General features: G+C 33.0%; 1 protein-coding gene across 2 annotated transcripts in view; it reads right to left on the reverse strand.

Annotated features, from left to right (window-relative positions):
• The window catches only part of LOC114325370 (potassium/sodium hyperpolarization-activated cyclic nucleotide-gated channel 2), a 571,529-nt gene that overhangs the window by 542,314 nt on the left and 7,056 nt on the right, over positions 1–22,159 (reverse strand). For both annotated transcript variants that reach the window (XM_050653526.1, XM_050653525.1), the window contains exon 2: positions 7,338–7,576. In XM_050653526.1, the coding sequence (XP_050509483.1) occupies positions 7,338–7,576 (239 nt within the window). The remainder of the gene's footprint in view (positions 1–7,337; positions 7,577–22,159) is intronic.

Below are 22,159 nucleotides of genomic sequence, written 5' to 3' on the forward strand. Positions count from 1 at the left end.
GGAAGTAGCAATAAGGGATGAAAGGGGAAAGTTAGTGCAGTCATTAAAGGTTTTCACCTCCTATTTTGTTAAACCTCCATCGATTTGCATGAAAATTGGTGACTAGTTAGAGCATACCTCAAGAAACAAAACTGATTTGGTGCCACTTGCACTTTTACCCTGGTGGTGAATACCACCCTTTCCCGCGAGTGAAAACTATTTTATTAAAAATAACCCCACAAATCGATAGAGGGACAAAGTTTAAGTAAAATTTGTTATATCATGTTATTAAAATAAATCAATACTTTTTGAGTTATTAAAGATCAAAGATTTGACTATTTAATAGCATATGCGTGAAGTTACGGATGATAAAAAAACATGTTAATTAATTGTATGTTAGTAAAATATTATTTCGATATTTAATTGAATTTTTTTTCTTTCGTTATAAACTGAATATGTCCAGAAACTGGGGGTGTCCAATAATGGGTACATTTGACATATTCGAATACACTTTTGCTAAATTTATAATATCGAAATAATATAAAAATAATATTTTAGTAACATACAATTAACTAATATGTTCGTTTTATCATCCGTAACTTCACGCATGTGCTCTTAAGCAGACAAATCTTTGATCTTTAATAACACAAAAAATATTGATTTATTTTAATAACATGATATAACAAATTTTACGTATAATTTGTCCCTCTATCGATTTGTGGGGTTATTTTTAATAAAATCCTTTTCACCCACGAGAAGGGGTGGTATCCACCCCCAGGGTAAAAGTGCAAGTTGGCACCAAATCATTTTTATTTCCTGATGTATGTTCTAACTAGTCACCAATTTTCATGCAAAGCTATGGAGGTTTAACAAAATAGGAGATGAAAACCTTTAAAGATTACACTAACTTTCCCCCTTCATCCCTTATTGCTACTTCCTGTATCCACTGAGGTGTCAGCCTGAAAGGGGTCATAATTATCAATATACAATAGACACATTTCACATGCCAAACTCCATATTACTTATGACGATAATTTTTCGGCTCTAGCTCTTAGACTATTAGATTTTAAAATAATATACAAATTCGCTATTCATTTCAAAGTTACCTTTCTATTTGTTTTTATTCGTTAACAAAAATTATTGTTGCAAACACTTTGTGACGTGGTTTTCACTTGTAACGTCCATCTTAAGACACCAGCAATAGTCTGCAAGCATATTCGTACCGCCTGCTCTTCACTATAATCCTCGAACTGTTCAGAGAAGTAGTCCAAATATGAGCATGAGTGAGATGAAAGTGCATCTTTATATACAGGGTGAGTCATGAGGAACTGTACATACTCCTACCTCGTATAGAGGCTCCTATGGGGAATAACAAATGACCATTAAAAAGTGTCTGCTCCCATTGTTTAATAATATACAGGGCGAGTTTCGCATTTTGACAGAAATCTGTATTCGTCATAATTTTTGAACGGTCAGATCGATGTGTCTCTTATTTTGGCCAATCGTTACACTATTACCACCTAATGAACTAATTTATTTAAACTAGAAAAAAATCAGGTCCGGCTTTAAGAAAATTAGTTCGTTTGGGTCTTAGAAAAAATTTCACCCTGTATAGGCTTTTTGAAAACTCTAATATGAATTTTACAAATTAGACAAATAGGCAATTAAAATGGCATATTTATTTTTTCCGCGCACAATTACTTAATTTTTTTATAAAAAAATCAAACTTCACTATGAATTAAAAGTTTGTTAAAGTGAACCATAGATTAAAAAAAATAACTTTTATTACAAAAATTAATTTTTTTGCACAAGTAAGTAATTTATGTTACCATCCAATCAACTGATTTATTCAAACTAGAGAAAAATCAGGTCCGGATTTAAAAAATTATTTCGTTTTGGTCTTAGAAAAATATTTCACCCGGTATACGCTTTTTGAAAACTCTAATATGAATTTTACAAATAAGACAAACAGGCAATTAAAATGGCATATATATTTTTTCCCCACACAATTACTTAATTTTTTATTAAAAAATCAAATTTGTCAAAATCGGAATTTTAACCCAAAAATGAAAAAAAAATGAACTCACGGTTTAACTCGCTACAACTCTGTTCCATTTTAATATTTTTTTTCTGAAATTTTTACAGCACATACCTCTTACCATTGTGAAGACTATGAAAATTGTTGTAGACTTTCAGTCTTCTTCTTGTAAAAGTTGCAAACTTGTAAATCGCAAAAATTAGGTGGAAAAATTTAAAATTTATCAATTTGATCACGTCTATGTTAAACTGTAGAGTCCAAAAGAAGTGTTGGAAGTTGAAAGTGTGGGAAGTTTTAGATCTAGACGTGTTATAAAAAAAAATGGTAAAACTTTTAATTTTAAGAAAAACGTTGTTTTTGTAAATTAACTTTTGTAAAAAAAGTTAATTTTTTTAAATCTATGCAAAAACTTTGCCAAACTTTTTATGCATAGTCAAATTTGATTTTTTTAATAAAAAAATAAGTAATCGTGTGGGGAAAAAATGAATATGCCATTTTAATTGCCTATTTGTCTTATTTGTAAAATTCATATTAGAGTTTTCAAAAAACGTATACAAGGTGAAATTTTTTCTAAGACCCAAACAAACTAATTTTTTAAATCCGGGCCTGATTTTTTTCCAATTTGAATAAATCAGTTGATTGGGTGATAACATAAATTAAATATTTGTTCAAAAAAAATTCATTTCTGTAATAAAAGTTATTTTTTTTTAAATCTATGGTTCACTTTACCAAACTTTTAATTATTCATAGTCAAATTTGATTTTCTTTTATAAAAAATTAAGTAATCGTGTGGGGAAAAAATAAATATGCCATTTTAATTGCCTATTTGTCTAATTTGTAAAAATCATATTAGAGTTTTCAAAAAGCGTATACAGGGTGAAATTTTTTCTAAGACCAAAACAAACTTATTTTTTAAATCCGGCTCTGATTTTTTTCTTGTTTGAATAAATCAGTTGATTGGTGGCAACATAAATTAAATATTTGTTCAAAAATTTTGGTAATAATTTTGGTAATAAAAGTTAATTTTGTTAAATCTATGGTTCACTTTACCAAACTTTTAATTCATAATCAAATTTGATTTTTTTATAAAAAATTAAGTAATCGCGTGGGGAAAAAATAAATATGTCATTTTAATTGCCTATTTGTCTAATTTGTAAAATTCATATTATAGTTTTCAAAAAGCGTATACAGGGTGAAATTTTTTGTAAGACCCAAACGGACTAATTTTTTTGAAGCCGGACCTGATTTTTTTCTAGTTGAATAAATCAGTTGATTAGGTGGCAATAGTCTAACGATTGACCAAAATAAGAGACACATCGATCTGACCGTTCAAAAATTATGACGAATACAAACTTCTGTCAAAATGCGAAACTCGCCCTGTATATTATTAAACAATGGGAGCAGACACTTTTTAATGGTCATTTGTTATTCCCCATAGGGGCCTCTATACGAGGTAGGAGTATGTACAGTTCCTCATAACTCACCCTGTACATACGTGCACCAAGTGCATTGAAGTTCTGAAGGAGTTCTTCTCAAGTATACTCATAGTCCTGGTTCCTACAGGTGCTCAGCAAGTTTTTAATAATAAACTTCAATGAAAGCCAATCATTTCTCTTTTCTTTTTTTTTGTCTGCATACATTCATGTAATTCAGAGACCATCAAAAATGCCTGTCTTTAGCTTGGCTTCACTTGACTAGCCTGGCTTCGAGGGTGATGCCCAACATTGGAGGACCCAAATCCGAGAGGAGGAGGGCCTTGCACGGTGTTGTGCAGTCGATCGTCCTCTATGCAGCCCCAGTCTGGAGTGAGGCGGTAGGGATACGGGCCTACAGGGGGCTCATTACACGAGTGGACAAAACAAGTCTGCTGCGAGTGGCATGCGCCTACAGGACTGTGTCTGCCGCAGCCTTGTGGGCCATCACTGGATGTGTTCCGCTGCATGTGTTGGTAGTAGAAAGAAAAGAACTGTATGAGAGAAGAGACCTTGAGCTTACTATGGCCGAGAGAAGACAGGAAAGAGAAAGGTCAATTGAAAGATGGCAGCAAGAATGGAACAACATGGAGCATGTGGCACAGTGGACAAAGATCTTGCTTCCTAACTTAAAAGATTGGATGGACTGTGATCACAGGCGACTGGACTATTTCCTGACGCAGGTGCTCACAGGACACGGGTGTTTTAGAGCCTACCTCTCTAGGTTTGGAAAGGCTGACACTGACGAATGTCTATACTGCAGACACCCGGACACTGTTACACATACCATGCTAGAGTGCAACAGATGGATAGTAGAAAGAAATAGAATGGAAAGAGAGACAGGTGTGAATTTTTTGACTGTGCGAGAAATGATTGAGAGAATGATTGAAAATAAAACTGGTTGGACTAGCATACACAACTATATCCGTGTAGTGATCAACAAGAAAGAAGAGGAGGAAAAACAGCTGTACCAACGATAGGAGTGAGAGGGAAATATATGGCGAGTAGAAGGCAGAGGGAATAAGTTTTGACGAGAGGCGAATAAGTGAGATATATTGTATGAGACAGACTGTGGGAAAGAAGCTCTAATAAAAAAAAGCCCAATCTTGGGACCAAAAAAAGGGGGAACGGGGAAAATGAAGGGCCTCCTTGCTTACAGTCTGTGGATAAATGAAGGTAAAGTGCTTCGGAAGCGATGTCGACCTTGCAGCGGCCATTCCGTTTTCGGAGCGCTGGATGACAGAGAAGGGGCTGGTTTAGCAGGTAGGCATTCGGCGTAGCCTCGGCGACGAGAGAGCGTTTTAAAGCACCTCGGGAACTATCGCTGGTACTACGAAGAATGAATCCTGCACTAAGGTCAGTCAGGCGGCGTTCTGGACTAAGGTGTCTTTTGAAGATTCCAGACCTCCCCTCTTTAAAGACGAAAAAAAAAACAAGCTTGGCTTCACTAACAAGTACGTGGGAATTTCGCTCTCAGAAAAGCAAAAGCTCTACTTTCTTTGGGAATTGCTTTGACACAATTTTTCATGAGGCCAAGCTTTATATAAAGAGTTTTGACAACTCTTCACATTCTACTGGTTTCAGACTACTAGTTTGCTATCCTATACAGGTCCTATCTGCTTACAGGTCCTGACAATTTTTGGTCTTTTCAACATCTTGATTCCATGCTGCTCTATTCAGTAATTTCTTGGTCTGCGAATTATGAAGGCATTATATCGTAATAACCGTATTCTTAAGGGAATTCTTAGAGCTATGTTGGTTAATACCTTTTGCATCTTATTAAATGACGTCATGGCTTGCCAAATTCTGCTTTTGAATTCCTGAGATGGTGTTGGTCCATTCTCTTGGGACCATTATGAAGACAACTGGCGTTGTTCTCGTGTGAGAGTAACTAAATATCCAAAAGAAGAAGTGCCCATTCCAAGGTGTGATATAATTGTTTTAATTTTATTTCGATATCTCTATATATAATTGTGTAAAATCTACGCTAATTAATTTTAGAACGTTGTTTCCAACTGACCTTGTTATTACTGCAAACGATTTAGACCTCAGCTTTTTGAAAGCCCCAAAAAAACGGTTCTTGCCAGTGTTACTTTGGCTAGAGAAGACATCATCTAGCCTCAAAATTAAACTAACCGTCTGTAAATATCTAATAAGATCATTAATAACTTATGGAGTAGAAACGTGGTCACGTACACAGAAGGACCGAGAACTGCTTAAGCGCTTTGAGCGAAAAACCCTAAGAAAAACATCTTCTTCTTCTTCTTCGTCTAGCCATTCACTTCCACATCTGAACATAAGCCTCTTCAATTCTTCCTTTCCATTGCTTTTTGTTGTACGCCAATTTTTCCCGGCAGTTCGTTTCAGATCATCTGTCCATCTCATAGGAGGTCTGCCTCTGGGTCTTTTGTGTTGGTATGGTCTCCAGGGTAGAATTCTTCTGTACCATTTGTCTAGATCGCTCCTAGCTACATGTCCAGCGTATTCTCATTTCAATTTTAATGATTTTTGTACCACATCGGTGACACTGGTTTTCTGTCTTATCCATGTCTTCCTGTTCTTAAGTGATATGCCAAGCATTGCTCTTTCCATCGCGTGTTGAGTGACTCTGAGCATGTTCATATTTTTTTTGTGATTGTCCATGTTTGTGCCACGTATGTTAATATCGGAATAACGCATGCATCAAAAACTTTAGATCTAAGATGTAGTTGAATGTGCTGATTTCTGAGTATATAGTTCAGTTTGCCAAATGCTGTCCATGCTAAGTTTCTTCTTCTTCTTTTTATTTCTTCCGTTTGAATTTCCCTATTTAGTATCTTTTTGGCCTAAGTATAATATATTCTTCAACTTTTTCTATAACTTTGTCGATTATTATTGTCACGGTTTCTTCTGAGTGCATCACTTTTGTTTTGTTTAAATTCATTTCAGTCCTATTTTAGAAGATTCTGTGTGTAGTTCTGAAAGCATGGTTTGCAGTTTTTGTCGGTCAGTAGCTATCAGGATTATGTCATTCGCAAATCGTAGATTACTGAGGTAGCGGCCATTGATGTTTATTCCCTTATATTTCCAATTTAGATTTTTAAAAACGTCCTCCAAAACTAAGGTGAACAGTTTGGGTGATAGAGTGTCTCCATGTTTGACTCCTCTGTTTAATGCTACAGGGTTCGTGTATTCATTTTCATCTAGGTAGTATGTAGTTGTAGCTTGGTTCATAGTTTCTTTTAATAAGTTAATATATAATTCTACAATTTTGCATTGCGTTTATATAAGAAAAATATGGAGATATAAAAAAAGCTAGGTTTCTGGCGCATTTGTTGCAACTTTGAGTTGTATAGTAGTTTTGGGGAACCTGACGTAAAAATCATTAAGAAAGAAGGTGCAACATTCATAAAAGGAGACCCAGACTTAGGTATCAAGACTAATTAGGTGACGATTTAAAATCTAATGGGAGTCAGAGCATGAAGAATAGTTGCCAGAGGTAGGAGTGAATAGACAATTATTATAAAGAAGGCACAAGGTTTTGGCTCATGACTAGCTGTGATGCCAATGATGACGTTTAAAGACCATGAATTACGTACAATGTACATATAAATATTATCTTATAAGATTATAATTTAAGTATAAATTGTCATGTTTGGGATTTTAAAAGTAAAATTTTCTTTAGTTTTACTTTTTCAAATGTAAAAATGATCTGGATTAAGGTAAGGCCTTAATATAAAAAATTGTAAAAAATATGTAAAAGAACTTCCCAACCAATGACTTACTATTAACGCTGATAATATAAATAATGGTACAGTTTCAACAAATATTACCACTATAATAATAAATATATGGTTGATGTTACTCACCGAAAACTGGAACAAGGATGTATGACCCAATGACCTGCAGCCTTTTGCCTGATCCGTTCCTTCATTAAAGCCTTTTTTGAGCCGAACAATTTCATAGCTAACTTGTTGTCGGTGGGTTGAAAGAGGGCCTGCAGTTGGTTCTTGATAAAACTTTGTTTGCCCGCTTCTGCGGAGCCCAGTGGTGTGGGTCCGGGCTCCTCTTTCGGAGTGCCATAAAGGGACACATCGTCGAAGTGCACCTGCAAACATAAAAGTCACTGATATCGTACTTTCCTAAACAACTTAAAAACAAATGTCAAGATTATTGTTTTAAGATATCGAGTATCAACATGAACTACCCAAAATAATAGTCAATGCCATGGATACTGAGGGAGGCAATTATTTGACTAAAACTAAAAAAGATAAGTCTAATAAAACATCAATTTCAAAATATGAAGGTAAATCATGAAGATCTTGATAAATTGGAACAAGAATTTTCGACAAAATAAAATACTGCCCAATATAAAACACTCATATACCACGTAATCTCTATGAACATAAGATACAGCATCCATATACAAATATATGAATTGGCAGGAAACTCTAATGGCAAAGAAACAGAGATATTTGACGAAGATTTAGTAATAGCAATAAAGTAAAAGAATACGAGGTAGATCGAGAACAAGTTGAAGAGAAAGAATAGACAAAGAGGTGAGATAGAAGATAACCATAGAACGACTGGGCAAAGTGGCGATTGGAAGTCGCTAATCGGGTCGCTAATCGGGGGGCACATGAGGTCGTAAGAAGGTAAGAAAAAGCGTTCATGGTGAGAGTTACGTTACTCACTTTGGATTGAGTGCCAGAAACGTGCAGAAGAAGGACTATAAACATTCAATGTAGAATGCTGCATGCTATAAAGTTGGCAAAGAACAGGAAAGCTGTTAGCTCTGATAGGATACCGACAGGGCAGATATATTAAAACCTATTAACGAAGAAAATTTTAAAATAATATTGTTCAAGCTTTTCAATCATGTGTACTTAAGTGGTGAATGCATAACTTAGGCAACCATTACCAAAATAACTAAGTCCGCAACACTGTAACGACTTATTTCTTATTTGTATTATATTCTATAACTTATTTCTACATATAGTCCGTCCGCTATAACTTTTCCCATGCGGTATGATTCATTTTCAATCAAATTAAGTCAAAACATAAATTGAAACGAACGTCGATGTGTATATACTATTGTGTTTCAAATTATCAATCAAAGATAGAAAAAAAAATTATTTTTTATATAACACGGGCACATAAATTTGATCCACCCTGTATATTGATTTGTAAATATTAATTAGAAGTTAGCGAGCATGTAAGTGGGTTTCTCTTTTAATGAGTTTTTCGATGAAGATTTAAAGACTTTTGTGAATAATTAAAGTGAAAGAAAGGTTTATTTAGGATTATAATGTAAAAAGATTGTTTATTACGGGAAAGGTAGAATCTACAGGTAGCGGTAATTATTAGTTCCTAGAAAATTAAGGTAAAGAAAGTTTGGAATTTTAATCTCTTTTTTGTTTAACCCCGAGTAAATTTTGTAGAATTTCCCGAAAGTAATTTATTATGATGGTAGGAATATGTTTTGGAAAGTATGAGTGGGTTTTCGAATGAAAAAAAGAATGGGGAAGAGAAATGTTTCTGATTGGCTTGGAAATTTGGAATGGGGAAAGTTTTGTTTTGAATGTTGAGATAGTTTTGGAAAGAGGAAGGCATTATGTGATTGGCATCGCTGAAGAGCAGTAAACGTTTTCGTGGATAGTTAGAAAGCAAGTACCAGTGGTTGTTTGATAGTGGAGGATAGAGCTGAAAAGTGGAACGAGAGACAGATCAAATTGAGACGAAATACCTCTTTGATTCTGTATTATTTTGAGAAGGAGAGGAGAGAATTTTTGGAGTTGTTTGAATCGAGTACTGGTTAAAAGAGGCCTGGCTCGTTGTTTTTGTTGGAGAATTGGTGCTGGTGTGCTGCTAGATTGAAACTTGAGAACGGAGAGGGCTTTGATGGGTAGCCTAACATAGTCAACAAGGGAGAGCTGTTTTGGGTCAAGAGAAGACGTCAGAGTGAGTGAAGCAAAAGGTCAGTCAATTTATGTGAAAGATATTTTCATGTTCGGAAACTAAAATTTTGAGTAAAAGCATATGAATTAAGATTTCAATATTTCAAAACTTAAATAGGAAGTATAAGTAATTTTGCGAATACCTAAATTTGTTTGTTTAGCTTGTTTTATCAAAGTCATCGGGAACAAACCGATAAATTGTTATTTGAACTAGAATAAATTTAAGTGGTAAAAATTTCATTCGGACAGCTGTGTCCACAGGTTTTAATTTGATCAATTTTTAGAGTATTGATTTTGATAATAAAAGACAATTCTGTATGCTTATTTTATGTTTCTATTTAATTCTTTTTCCTAATATTTTTTCCCGATTAGAACCAACTAAGAGATACTGAAATCACGAGAGAAGATAAGTATAACATAAGATAATTTAGATATTTTTTTTGTATTATAAAAAGGCACCCTGAGATTTTTTTTTAATTTTTTTTTTGTATGATTTGTGACAATTAGATAATTGATTAAATAATTAATTGGAGTAATCAAATAAAGACTAATTGATATAAAAGTAGTAAAAAGTAGATCATAACAATACATTTTGTATACTGTATACTATAATATACTACACACATCGGCGTACGTTTCACTTTCTGTTTTGACTTAATTTGATTGAAAATAAATCGTATCGCATGGGAAAAGTTATAGTGGACGGACTATATATAATTAATCAATATTAAACTAAGGAATAAGTGTGAGTGTGAACAAGATCAAGATGAAACGTAATTTGGATTTAAAAAAGGATTGGGAACTAGATAAGCATTTTTTGCACTGAATATGTTTCTACAGAAATATCGTAATCAACGTAGATATGCCTTTTGCCTTTTTGACTGATTACTGAAGGCATTCAATACTGAAGGCAATATAGCCCAGTAAATGAACAGGAAATTCGGCGATACCGTGTAATTTTCAGGGGCAACTTCGAATTGCATGAAAATTTGGATTTAGGTTCTACTTACCATCCACTTCAAAGTTGAAATTGTGCCGTTGGTTGCTTTCACTTGGGGGGTGACAGTCACCCCTCCTCGGGGGTGAAAAACATACGTTCAAGATAAGATCGAAAATGGATAAATTGACTGATTTTAAGCAACTTTTGTTCTATAGAGTTTTTTACGTAAGTCAATACTTTTCGAGTTATTTGCCATTGAAAATGTTGATTTTTCGACAAAAAAAAAAACTACGTTTTCAGAAGGTTTTTCGCAAATAACTCAAAAAGTAAATATTTTATCGAAAAAAATAATCTTAGCAAGAATGTAGCTTATAAAAAACCCAAAAAAATGGTGTATCAGTAAAGTCTATCAATCAAATAAAAACATAGTTGTAGCTCATGAAAAATACGTTCTTATTCGTCTTATTCCAAATCGAATATTTCCAAGGTGAAATCACCGAAAAATTAAGCACTTTTCGGGAAAAGCCCATTTAAACTTTTTTAAAGTGTTTATAAAAAGCTTTGTTTTATGCTAATAAAAGTTTTAGCATTAAAAATAAGCGAGTTACGCTCAAAATAAAGTTGGCCCTCTTTTTTTTTGTAAATATTGAAATGAAATTAATCGCTACCGCTTTACAAACAATTTACTTACCTATCTATTTTTTATATGATCTGTCAGTCTCACCGGTTTAAAGTGTTTATTTTTGAAAGGGTTATAATTGAGAAAGCTTGAATGGGTCACTAATCACGAGTGTATGCAAATTTTGAACAGCGATATCTTAACCAATTTTTGTCTTACAAAGAAACAAAATGAAACTAGCATATTTATAATAGCAAAACCTACATTTTTTTACTCTTTAAGATTTTTCTTATCACTAATACTTTTTAAGTTATTTTGAAAAAAATGAAATTTTTCAAAAATTTTTAGAAATTTTTTTTTTACTATAAAACCAAATGTTTTCTTCAAAAATAGGCACTTTAAACCAATTAAATTTACAGATCATATAAACAATACACATACAGTTAAAATAGATGGTAAAGCCAAACGATTAATTTCAGTTAACCTTTTTTCGATAATTTAAAAATGTTAATAAGGTTTTCCCGAAAAACGCTTCTTTCTTCGGTGATTTCGCGTTGAATTATTCGATTTGGAATTAGACGAATAAGAACGTATTTTTCATGAGCTACAGATTTGCTTCTGCTCAATTTGTAGACTTTACTAGTACACCATTTTTTTCGTTTTTTTATAGGCTACACTTTTGATAAAAATATTTATTTCGATAAAATATCTACTTTTTGAGTTATTTGGGGAAAACGGTCTAAAAACGTAGTTTTTTTGTCGAAAAATCAACATTTTAAATCGCGAATAACTCGAAAAATATTGACTTACGTAAAAAACTTTATAGAACAAAAGGTGCTCAAAATAAGTCAATTTATCCATTTCCGGCCTTATTTTAAACACGCGTTTTTCAACCCCCGAGAAGGGGTAAATGTCACCCCCAAGTAAAAGCAACCAACGGCACAAATTCAACTTTGAAGTGGAGGGTAAGTAGAACCTAAATCCAAATTTTCATGTAATTCGGAGTTGCCCCGGGAAATTACACTCCAAAACGGTCATTTATTGGGCTAATAATGACAATTTATCTAAATATTTTTAAAATATTTAGAATATTCAGATTCGGAGATATTCAGAAAATATTAAAAACCAAACAAAAATAAGGGCCATGATAGAAATAGCAAGCAAGGACCTTAGGTTAGATGCAATAAAATCCATATTTGGATGAAGATTTTTGAATTTGGATATTTGGATTCTTTACTACATATCTTCTTCTTCTACTTTCTTATTAGGTAATTCTGCCTGTCTCTGTGTTTCTGCTTCCTTGGAATGCGTCTTCATGTTATATTGTCATTCCCTCTTTTCCGTGATTTGACCACACTTCTTCTACCCGACAGCAATTGTTCTCTTGCTATCTTGACTACCCTATCTTCTGTCATTTCGCTCATATTATTGTTTAATTGCCTCTTCCTATATAGTATCCAGTCGCCTATTTTCTCAACTTTGTATACTGTTGTCCTCATTTCGTCACTTATTTTTCGATCTCTCAGTGTATTTCCTGTGATTCTTTTCAGTCTTTGCATTCCGGTTGTCTCTGGTAGCCTTTTTTGTTTTGGATATAATACATCAGATCTCGTTTCAGTCTTTGATGTCATTATTGACTTTATAGACGTTGTAAATTCTTATCTTAGTTTATATCCAAATGGTTTTGTTTTTATATATATAAATTCGGGTTCAAAACGTCCTCCGACGTTGTCCGATGCCTTGTTGCCAATATCTTCTATCATTGCAGTTTTCATCTTCTAATCCTCGTACACTCATTGATCGTCTTACTCCCTGTATCCATTTCGTTCTTGGCCTTCCTCTTTTTCTGTTTTCTGTAGGTATCCATTTCATAATTTTCTTTGGCAGTTTTTCTTCCCCCATTCTCTGAACATGTCCGTACCACGTTAATTGTTTCTTCTCAATGCATTCTACAACCGTTTCCTGTAAATTCATTCTTCGTTTTACTTCCTCATTTCTAACCCGGTCCAATCTCGATGTTCTACTTGCTCTTCTTAGGGCGTCCATCTCAGTAGCTTCTATTTTTCGTTTTTGGTGTTCCTTTATTCTCCATGTTTCGGATCCTTATACCAATGTGCTCTTAATCATGGTGTTGTATATTCGCATTTTTCTTTGTTTCCCTATCTCGGTACTCCACAAAATTCCGTTCAATGATTTAATTATCGTTCTTGCTTTATTTATTCTGCTCTTAATTTCTGCATCGTCAGTACCGTCCTTGTTGAAATTAATGCCCAAATAATTATATTGATCACAGCTAGTTATTTTCTGATTATTGTCCAATATCATATCAGTTGAATCCTCACCTAGGCATAAATATTGTGTTTTTTCTACATTCATCTGCAATCCTCACTTTCGTATTATTCCTTCAATTTGCGAGTCATATATTCCAAATCTTCTTTATCGTTTGCACATATTACCTGATCGTCTGCAAACTGAAGGGTGTACATGCAGGTGTTGTCGTCGATTTGGATGCCCATTCCAGTGCATTTTCGTTTCCATATTGTAAGGGCTTTGGCGACATAAATCTTAAACAGAGTCGGTGATATGCAACATCCTTGTCGTAGACCTTTGTTGACTGTAAACAAATCTGTTATTTTGTTTCCTAATTTTACTGCAAATTTCATGTCACTGTATAAATTTTGGACAGCTTTTATGAGAGTAAAGTTAATGTTTGAGTTTTGCAGTACTTCCCAAATTTTGGTATCGGTATGTTGTCATATGCTTTTTGCAAATCAGGAAAAACTAGGTGTATTGGTCTATTCCGTTCTAATTTTTTTTCGATAATTTGTTTTAACGAAAATACATTATCCGTACAGGACCTTCCAGCTCTAAACCCGCATTGTTCTTCTTCTTCGTATCCTGAGTATTCTTGTTCAATCAGTTCTCTTAAAATTTTTGTATATACCCTGCTTATTGTATTTGTTACTGATATTCCGCGATAATTGCTACATTTTAGTTTATTGCCCTTTTTATGAATCGATGGTTTTGTTTTTCCATATTGTATTGTTTAGCCATTCTGGTGCTATATTGGTTTTTGTATTTTGTTTTTTAACTTCTGCTTCTACATAATTTTAACTGAGCTGGATAGAGTGATACCTAAATAGGTAATTTCCATAATATATTCAATTTTGGATCCACCATGGGTACGTTGTAGTGTAATATTTAGTTTATGATCTGTGCTAATTGATCTATCATCATTGTCCCACAATAAATTAATAACTCATTTAATATTCCGTCCTTCCTGTAGCTCTTCTGTTTTTTTTATTTTCTTCATGCTTCCCCCCCTTCGACTGTGCTTATTTTGGTTTTTTCTTTAGATATAATTTCCGGTCCTTTTGGTTCTGATGGGGTCGGTTGTTCTTCTGAGTACAGTCTTCTTAAGTAATATATCCACGTGTTTGTCTCTATGTCTTTAACTTCTACAATTTTCCTCATTTCCTGTCTCTCTTTGCTTATTAATCTTCACATTTCCTTTTGTAATCCGTAGAAGGCATGTTTCAGATCTTTTGAGAAGCGTTCTCAGTGTTTTTTTTATGTGTTTCTACCAAGCCTTGGTAGAATTGTCGGCATCCCTAATTGCATTTCTCCACACAATTCTATCTTGGGTCATATCAATGTTAATCCCCTTTACCAACATGGCCTGCCTCATCGTCTCCCCCAGGTCTTCTTTGGTCTTCCTCTCCTGCTCCTTCCAAGGATCTGCACTTCAGCTATTCTTCGTATTGGGTGATTAACGTCTCGACGCTGAACACGACCAAACCATCGTAACCTATGCTCTCTCATTTTGGCATCAATTGGTGCCACACCTAGACTTCCCCTAATATACTCATTTCTAATTTTATCCTTCTTTGTCACTCCACTCATCCGTCTAAGCATTCTCATTTCCGCCATATGCATTCGTTGTTCCTCTTTCTTTTTCACTGCCCAACATTGAGTTCCGTACATCATAGCCGGTTTTATGGCTGTTTTATAGAATTTTCCCTTCAGCTTCATTGGAATTTTTCTGTCACACAACACACCACTCGCTTCTTTCCACTTCATCCATCCAGCCCTAATTCTACTGCATGCATCTGCATATATTTCTCCATTACTCTGTAATACCGATCCTACGTACTTAAAACTATTGCTTTTCACAATCATTTTACCAACCAAAGATACCATTTTATTTGTAGTATCTCCATCTTTAACTGAACATTCCAAATACTCTGTTTTTGTCCTACTAAGTTTTAAACCTTTTTTCTCCAGAGCTTGTCTCCACTGTTCCAGTTTTTGTTCTAAGTCTCTTTCACTATTTCCTGTTAACACTATATCATCAGCATACATTAGGCACCATGGAATGCTACCCTGTAGTTTCGCTGTTATCTGGTCCAAAACTAATGAGAATAAATAAGGACTAGGCACCGAGCTTTATTACTTTCACCTGAAATTTGTCAGTCTCTCCCACACCTGTCCTAACACTAGTCGTTACTCCCTCATAAATATCTCTCACAATGTTTACATATTCGCCAGGGACTCCTTTCTTATTGAGTGCCCACCACAGAATCTCTCGAGGAACTCTATCATATTATGCTTTCTCAAGATCAATGAATACCATATTATGAGCGTTGGTCTCTTTATTCCTGTATTTTTTCATCAGTTGCTTTACAATGAAAATTGCATCTGTTGTTGATCAACCCTGCATAAAGCCAAATTGATTATCGGATATTTCGGTGTTTCTTCGCGTATCCGTCTATCAATTACTCTCTCCCATACTTTCATGGTGTGGCTAAGTAGTTTTATAGCCCTGTATTTTGTACATTGTTGTTGTTTATTTGAGTTTATATGACTGCGGACACTAAATCCATTCGCCATTGTACATTGTTGTATGTCTCCCTTATTTTTGTAGATAGGTACTAATATACTGCTTCTCCATTCGTCTGGTATTTGCCCAACTTCCATAATTCTATTAAATAGACCTGCTAGCCTACTTATTCCTGTCTCTCCCAATGCTCTCCATACTTTCCCAGGAATATCATCTGGTCCGACTCCTTTTCCTTTCTTTATTTTTTTAAGCGCTTGAGTCACTTCCTCGTTTGTTATTCTGGTAACCATTGCTGTTACTGTCTCCGTTAACTCCACAGGCTGTCTGTCAAATTCTTCATTTAATAAACTGTCAAAATACTTTCTCGATCTCTTTTTGACATTCTTTTCGTGAATTAGTATTATGTATTTTTATTTCTTTGTATTATTTTTATAGTTACTTACAGAATCGTAGAGTCTTCTTCCTTAGCTCTTATTTCTTTTCGTATTCTGCTGTATACCATCATAATTTCGAGTATCTATTTTATGTCATACCTAATATAGTGTTCTTTTAGCTAACAATTTAATCGTAAATAAAAAATATGTTTTAAAAGACTTGTTGACCGGTTTGTACCCTATTTCCCCCAAATAGGCGGTCAATACAACGAACTGTAATAAATTTCAGAGTGCAGTATATACTCAATGTAAAGTTGGAAGCCTTGAAAAGGAGAATACAAGCAATAAACTGACTTTACTGGAAACTACAGTGTAGATATTCCCTATAAACATAAAATTGAAACAATAAAAATACCCCGAAGCAGTAAAGTACGTAACTCGCCTTTGAACTTTTAGATTAGAAAAGTACAATAACGTTTGGTATTGGACTTATACAAATGAATAAATTATTAAGAAACGTCGAGTGCAATAATATACCTTCTACCACAAATTTAACAAAAATATACTATAGGAGTATAGTTTTATTCCTTTGTGTTCATCTTCGCTTTGTAGAATCTTTACAATAAGAGATAAGCTTTTATAAACTTTTTAAATCGAAAGATAACAAGGTATAGTCCAGGGTAATAAGGTTTTTTCCATGACACTCGAGCAGCCAGGGTACTGAAGCGTTTTTTCAACAGGTAATACCTATAAGAGCAAATTGTAACTATTTCCTGCGTAGGATCTGGCGGCCATTTTTATTTATAAACAATTTAGTGTCAAAAAATGGCATTTTTGAAGTTATACTTCTTTACCGGCGATATGAGGGTGAATTTTTATATGTTAAAACCTATGATCCCGGCGTATGCGCATTATAACTTTGTTCTGATTAGATGTTCAAATGACATGTCAAAAATTATTCAATATGGCGGCTGTGGCACAGCTGTAGTTAGATTATTTATGGTTGTTGCGTTTTAAAATTTGTGTGAAAAGAAACAACAAACAAAAGTTAGTTAATAGTTATACTGCCTTTTTAAATAGTTTTCATATACCTATATTTTTGGACTTTTGGACTATTTTGGACAAGGAAAACTCATTCTAATTTGGTAAGTAGTTTTTATTATAATCATATTGTAATTATACATTTGGATTAGGTTGAAATACATACATTTACTTTCTCAAGGATGGGGATTTTAGAGAGAAATCCCAAATTAGGTCCGATTTTTATTTTTAAATTATGATTTTTTGGAGTAGATTTATTTATCTAGTAGGTATGTAATGCTTTGATTTACATACTTAATTTGATTACCAACAAAAGTTCTACCAATCTTCATCTAATATATTGTTTTCTTACTGTTTTGTTATATTTTAATATTTTCTTCCACAAAATTTAAACTACATAATTTAATTATATTCAAAACAACTGACAAACAGTAAAACGTCCAGTTACCCTATTTTTCCACATGACAAATGATGTGGAATTGGACGAGTGAGTCTAGGCTTCGATTACGAATCAAAGCGATCCGAAATTCACGGGTTCGATTCCCGATGCAAGTTTTTATTTTTTTATGCATTTTATGATTGTAAGTATATTTGTTATATAATTTTTTTTTTTTTCAGAAAATGCGTATTTAAAATTTTTGACAACAATTATTATCGTTCAGAAATAATTTTTTCTTTGTGGCATTTTTCAATGATTTGTGTGCGTTTTATTCTTTTATTTTTTTTAAATTTTTGGTATTGTCTTAAAAATCACATAATATGTAGTAGAAGTATAACTTCTTACGTGCGTACAAAGTACACACACATTCTTTTTTCCTTTTTTTTTCAAATCAATGGAAAACAGTGACACTTGTGGTTTTTTTAGTATAAATATCTTTGAGATTATGGAAAAAGCTTTAAAATGAAGTATTACAAAGTTTGATATGCTCATTTATTGTTAATATAATTGCGAAAAAATGTCGGAATTGCAAAAAAAATTAATTTCGCAATATCTATTGTAAAAATTAGTGTACAGCCTTGAAATTTTTGTCATGTAAGGGTTCTTTAGTGCTTAATATGTGATAAAAATTTCAAAGCGGTTTATTCAGTTGTTTAAATTTTATTCAAATTGTTTTTCCCAGAGAGCATTTTTTTTGCAATAACATAAGTCGTAAAAAAATGACGTTAGAACCATTCCACAGGTGTCAAATGAAAGAGCATGAGCTATATTTTCAACTTGGTTTAAAAAAAGCGAATAAAAAATGCATTTATTAGTAATAAATAATTATGCAAGAGTATCGTAAATCTTTCCTTATAAACTTTTTATTTTGTTATATGAGAAATTATATATATTTATTACAATTTTTTATCAATTATGATATAGATAACATTACTTGGTAGTTGTGCACTTAAAACAGGGTGAAAAAGTTAATTTTTTTGGTAAAAGTTATTCAAAAACTTTATAAGGAAAGATTTACGATACTTTTGCATAATTATTTATTACTAATAAATGCATTTTTTATTTGCTTTCCTTAAACCAAGTTGAAAATATAGCTTATGCTCTTTCATTTGACACCTGTGGAATGGTTCTAACATCATTTTTTTCTGACATGTTATTGCAAAAAAAATGCTCTCTGGGAAAAACAATTTGAATAAAATTTAAACAATTGAATGAATCGCTTTGAAATTTTTATCACATATTAAGCACCAAAGAACCCTCATTTGACAAAAATTTCAAATCTGTACACTAATTTTTATAGCAGTTATTGCGAAAATAATTTTTTTTTGCAATTCCGACCTTTTTTCGCAATTATATTAACAATAAATGAGTATATCAAACTTTGTAATATGTCATTTTAAAGCTTTTTTCATAATCTCAAAGATAGTTGACCTAAAAAATCATAAGTTCCACTGTTTTCCATTGATTTGAAAAAAAAGGGAAAACTGCCATTTTTTGGCAGTTAATTGTTTATAAATAAAAATGGCCGCCAGATCCTACGTAGTAAATAGTTACAATTTGCTCTTATAGGTATTACCTGTTGAAAAAACGCTTCAGTACCCTGGCTGCTCGAGTGTCACGAACAGGGTATATTTTTGTCTTATTACCCTGGCCTAGTAGGTGAATTTAAACTTTGATAAAGACAAGACTTTGAGACAAATAGATATTTAGCATTAAAAATTAATTTATTGCTTTCGACTTCTACGGCCTATATTCAACGTACCTATTACTTGCATTGCAACTGAGATGCTATTTTCACTTTTATTTCCGCTCAGGTGTTGGCAAACAGTTTTGTAGAAGTTATGAAAATAGAGATCTTTAACCAAGAATCTTTTTAGATTTTCCAAAAAACATTCTTCAGTTTGGACCACTCAATTTAACTAGAAATTGGAAATATGAAAGAAAATCAAGTATATTCAAATGGGAAATAAGCCACAGTTTTACCTAAAAATCATTTTATTAACGTTTCGACGCCCAAGTCGGGTGTCGTTGTCAAAATACAAAATAATACTAAATAAACAAAAATGTTGTTGCTTAGTAAAAAATTCTTCTAATTTATTTAATCTCACTTATTTATACCGGCAATTCAGACACGTATTATACATTTTAAAGTAGACGACTTTAAAATGATATTGCCAATATTGATGAGCTGCGTTCCTGGGACGACTTTACTAAAAGATAGTTCATTCGATTACATGAAATCAATCCCAACTCAATAATATCCGCCACAAAAAATAATAGCATGTGATCTGTCTTTAAAAAGACAACCAAATGCAACGGTGGCACTGAAATTCTCGCGTTAGAGATTCCATAGTAAATCACGAGGGAAAACCAGGAAAAACCTCGTGATACTATCCCGACATCATAAGTATTTGGGTTTACATTTAGTTTACTCTCAAAACTAATACCAAATTCTGACTTGATATTTTAAATTTTAAATAATACTAAAATACTAAATATGTACTAACTCGATATGTTACTGATTTACTAATTGTGGTATTTTCTTTCTATTGACTTCCTCCTTTAATATGGGTAACCACATCCTACTGCATTCTACCGAGGAATTTGCGACACAATTGGTTTCATTTAGCATAATTAGAGCCGCTTCTTTGATTTTTCTCTTTTTACTCTCTGCTTCTTTTAGGACTATACTTGAATCTCTCCACTGAACTCTATGTTCATTATCCCATGCGTGTTGACATATTTGAGATCTATCAAATTCTCTATTTTTTATATAAGACTGATGTTCATTTACTCTAACGTCTAATGGTCTTGACGTTTCACCTATATAAAATTGTTCGCATTCACAAGGTATTTTTTAAATACAATTCTTTGTTCTTTCTTGTTCACTGTTAGGTTTAGTTTTAGATAGAATATATCTCAATGTTTTATTAAATAACATAAATAACATCTGTTTTATTAAAAAATGATTATCCCATATCGTTTATAAATAAGAAATTGTCAAGATTGGATCGAATGGAACAGAACAACTTAGAACGGGATCCTACAACATTCACAAGAAATAATACGAGGAAAATATCAATACTATATGTAAAAGGACTATCCGAGAAACTTAGAACAATAGGAAATAAATTCAACATATCAACAACATTCAAAACAACAAACACATTGAGATCTATTCTATCTAAAACTAAACCTAACAGTGAACAAGAAAGAACAAAGAATTGTATTTATAAAATACCTTGTGAATGCGAACAATTTTATATAGGTGAAACGTCAAGACCATTAGACGTTAGAGTAAATGAACATCAGTCTTATATAAAAAATAGAGAATTTGATAGATCTCAAATATGTCAACACGCATGGGATAATGAACATAGAATTCAGTGGAGAGATTCAAGTATAGTCCTAAAAGAAGCAGATAGTAAAAAGAGAAAAATAAAGAAGCGGCTCTAATTATGCTAAATGAAACCAATTGTGTCGCAAATTCCTCGGTAGAATGCAGTAGGATGTGGTTACCCATATTAAAGGAGGAAGTCAATAGAAAGAAAATACCACAATTAGTAAATCAGTAACATATCGAGTTAGTACATATTTAGTATTTTAGTATTATTTAAAATTTAAAATATCAAGTCAGAATTTGGTATTAGTTTTGAGAGTAAACTAAATGTAAACCCAAATACTTACGATGTCGGGATAGTATCACGAGGTTTTTCCTGGTTTTCCCTCGTGATTTACTATGGAATCTCTAACGCGAGAATTTCAGTGCCACCGTTGCATTTGGTTGTTTTTTAAAGACAGATCACATGCTATGATTTTTTGTGGCAGATATTCTTGAGTTTGGATTGATTTCATGTAATCGAATGAACTATCTTTTAGTAAAGTCGTCCCAGGAACGCAACTCATCAATATTGGCAATATCATTTTAAAGTCGTCTACTTTAAAATGTATAATACGTGTCTGAATTGCCGGTATAAATGAGTCAGATTAAATAAATTATTAGAAGAATTTTTTACTAAGCAACAACATTTTTGTTTATTTAGTATTATTTTGTATTTTGACAACGACACCCGACTTGGGCGTCGAAACGTTAATAAAATCATTTTTAGGTAAAATTGTGGCTTATTTCCCATTTGAATATACTTGATTATAAAAATGCCACAAGAAAATAGCTTCAGAACAACATTATGAAAGAAAATGGTATCCTCCAAATAGTGCAGTCACTGAAGATGGATATGAGCTATTACCTCCGATTTCGTTGAGCCTCCATGATTTGCATGAAAATTGGTGAGTGATTAGAGGATATCTCAAGGGATAAAGGTGACATGGTGCCATCTTGCGCTTTTACCCTGGGGATGGATGCCACCCCTTCTCGGGGGTGAAAATTATTTTATTAAAAATAACCCCATAATACGATAGGGGAACAAATTCTAAGCAAAATTTGCTATATAAAGTTATTAAAATAAATCAAAATGCTTTGA

This window comes from Diabrotica virgifera, chromosome 6 (genome assembly GCF_917563875.1).
Source record: "Diabrotica virgifera virgifera chromosome 6, PGI_DIABVI_V3a".
NCBI lineage: Eukaryota > Metazoa > Arthropoda > Insecta > Coleoptera > Chrysomelidae > Diabrotica > Diabrotica virgifera.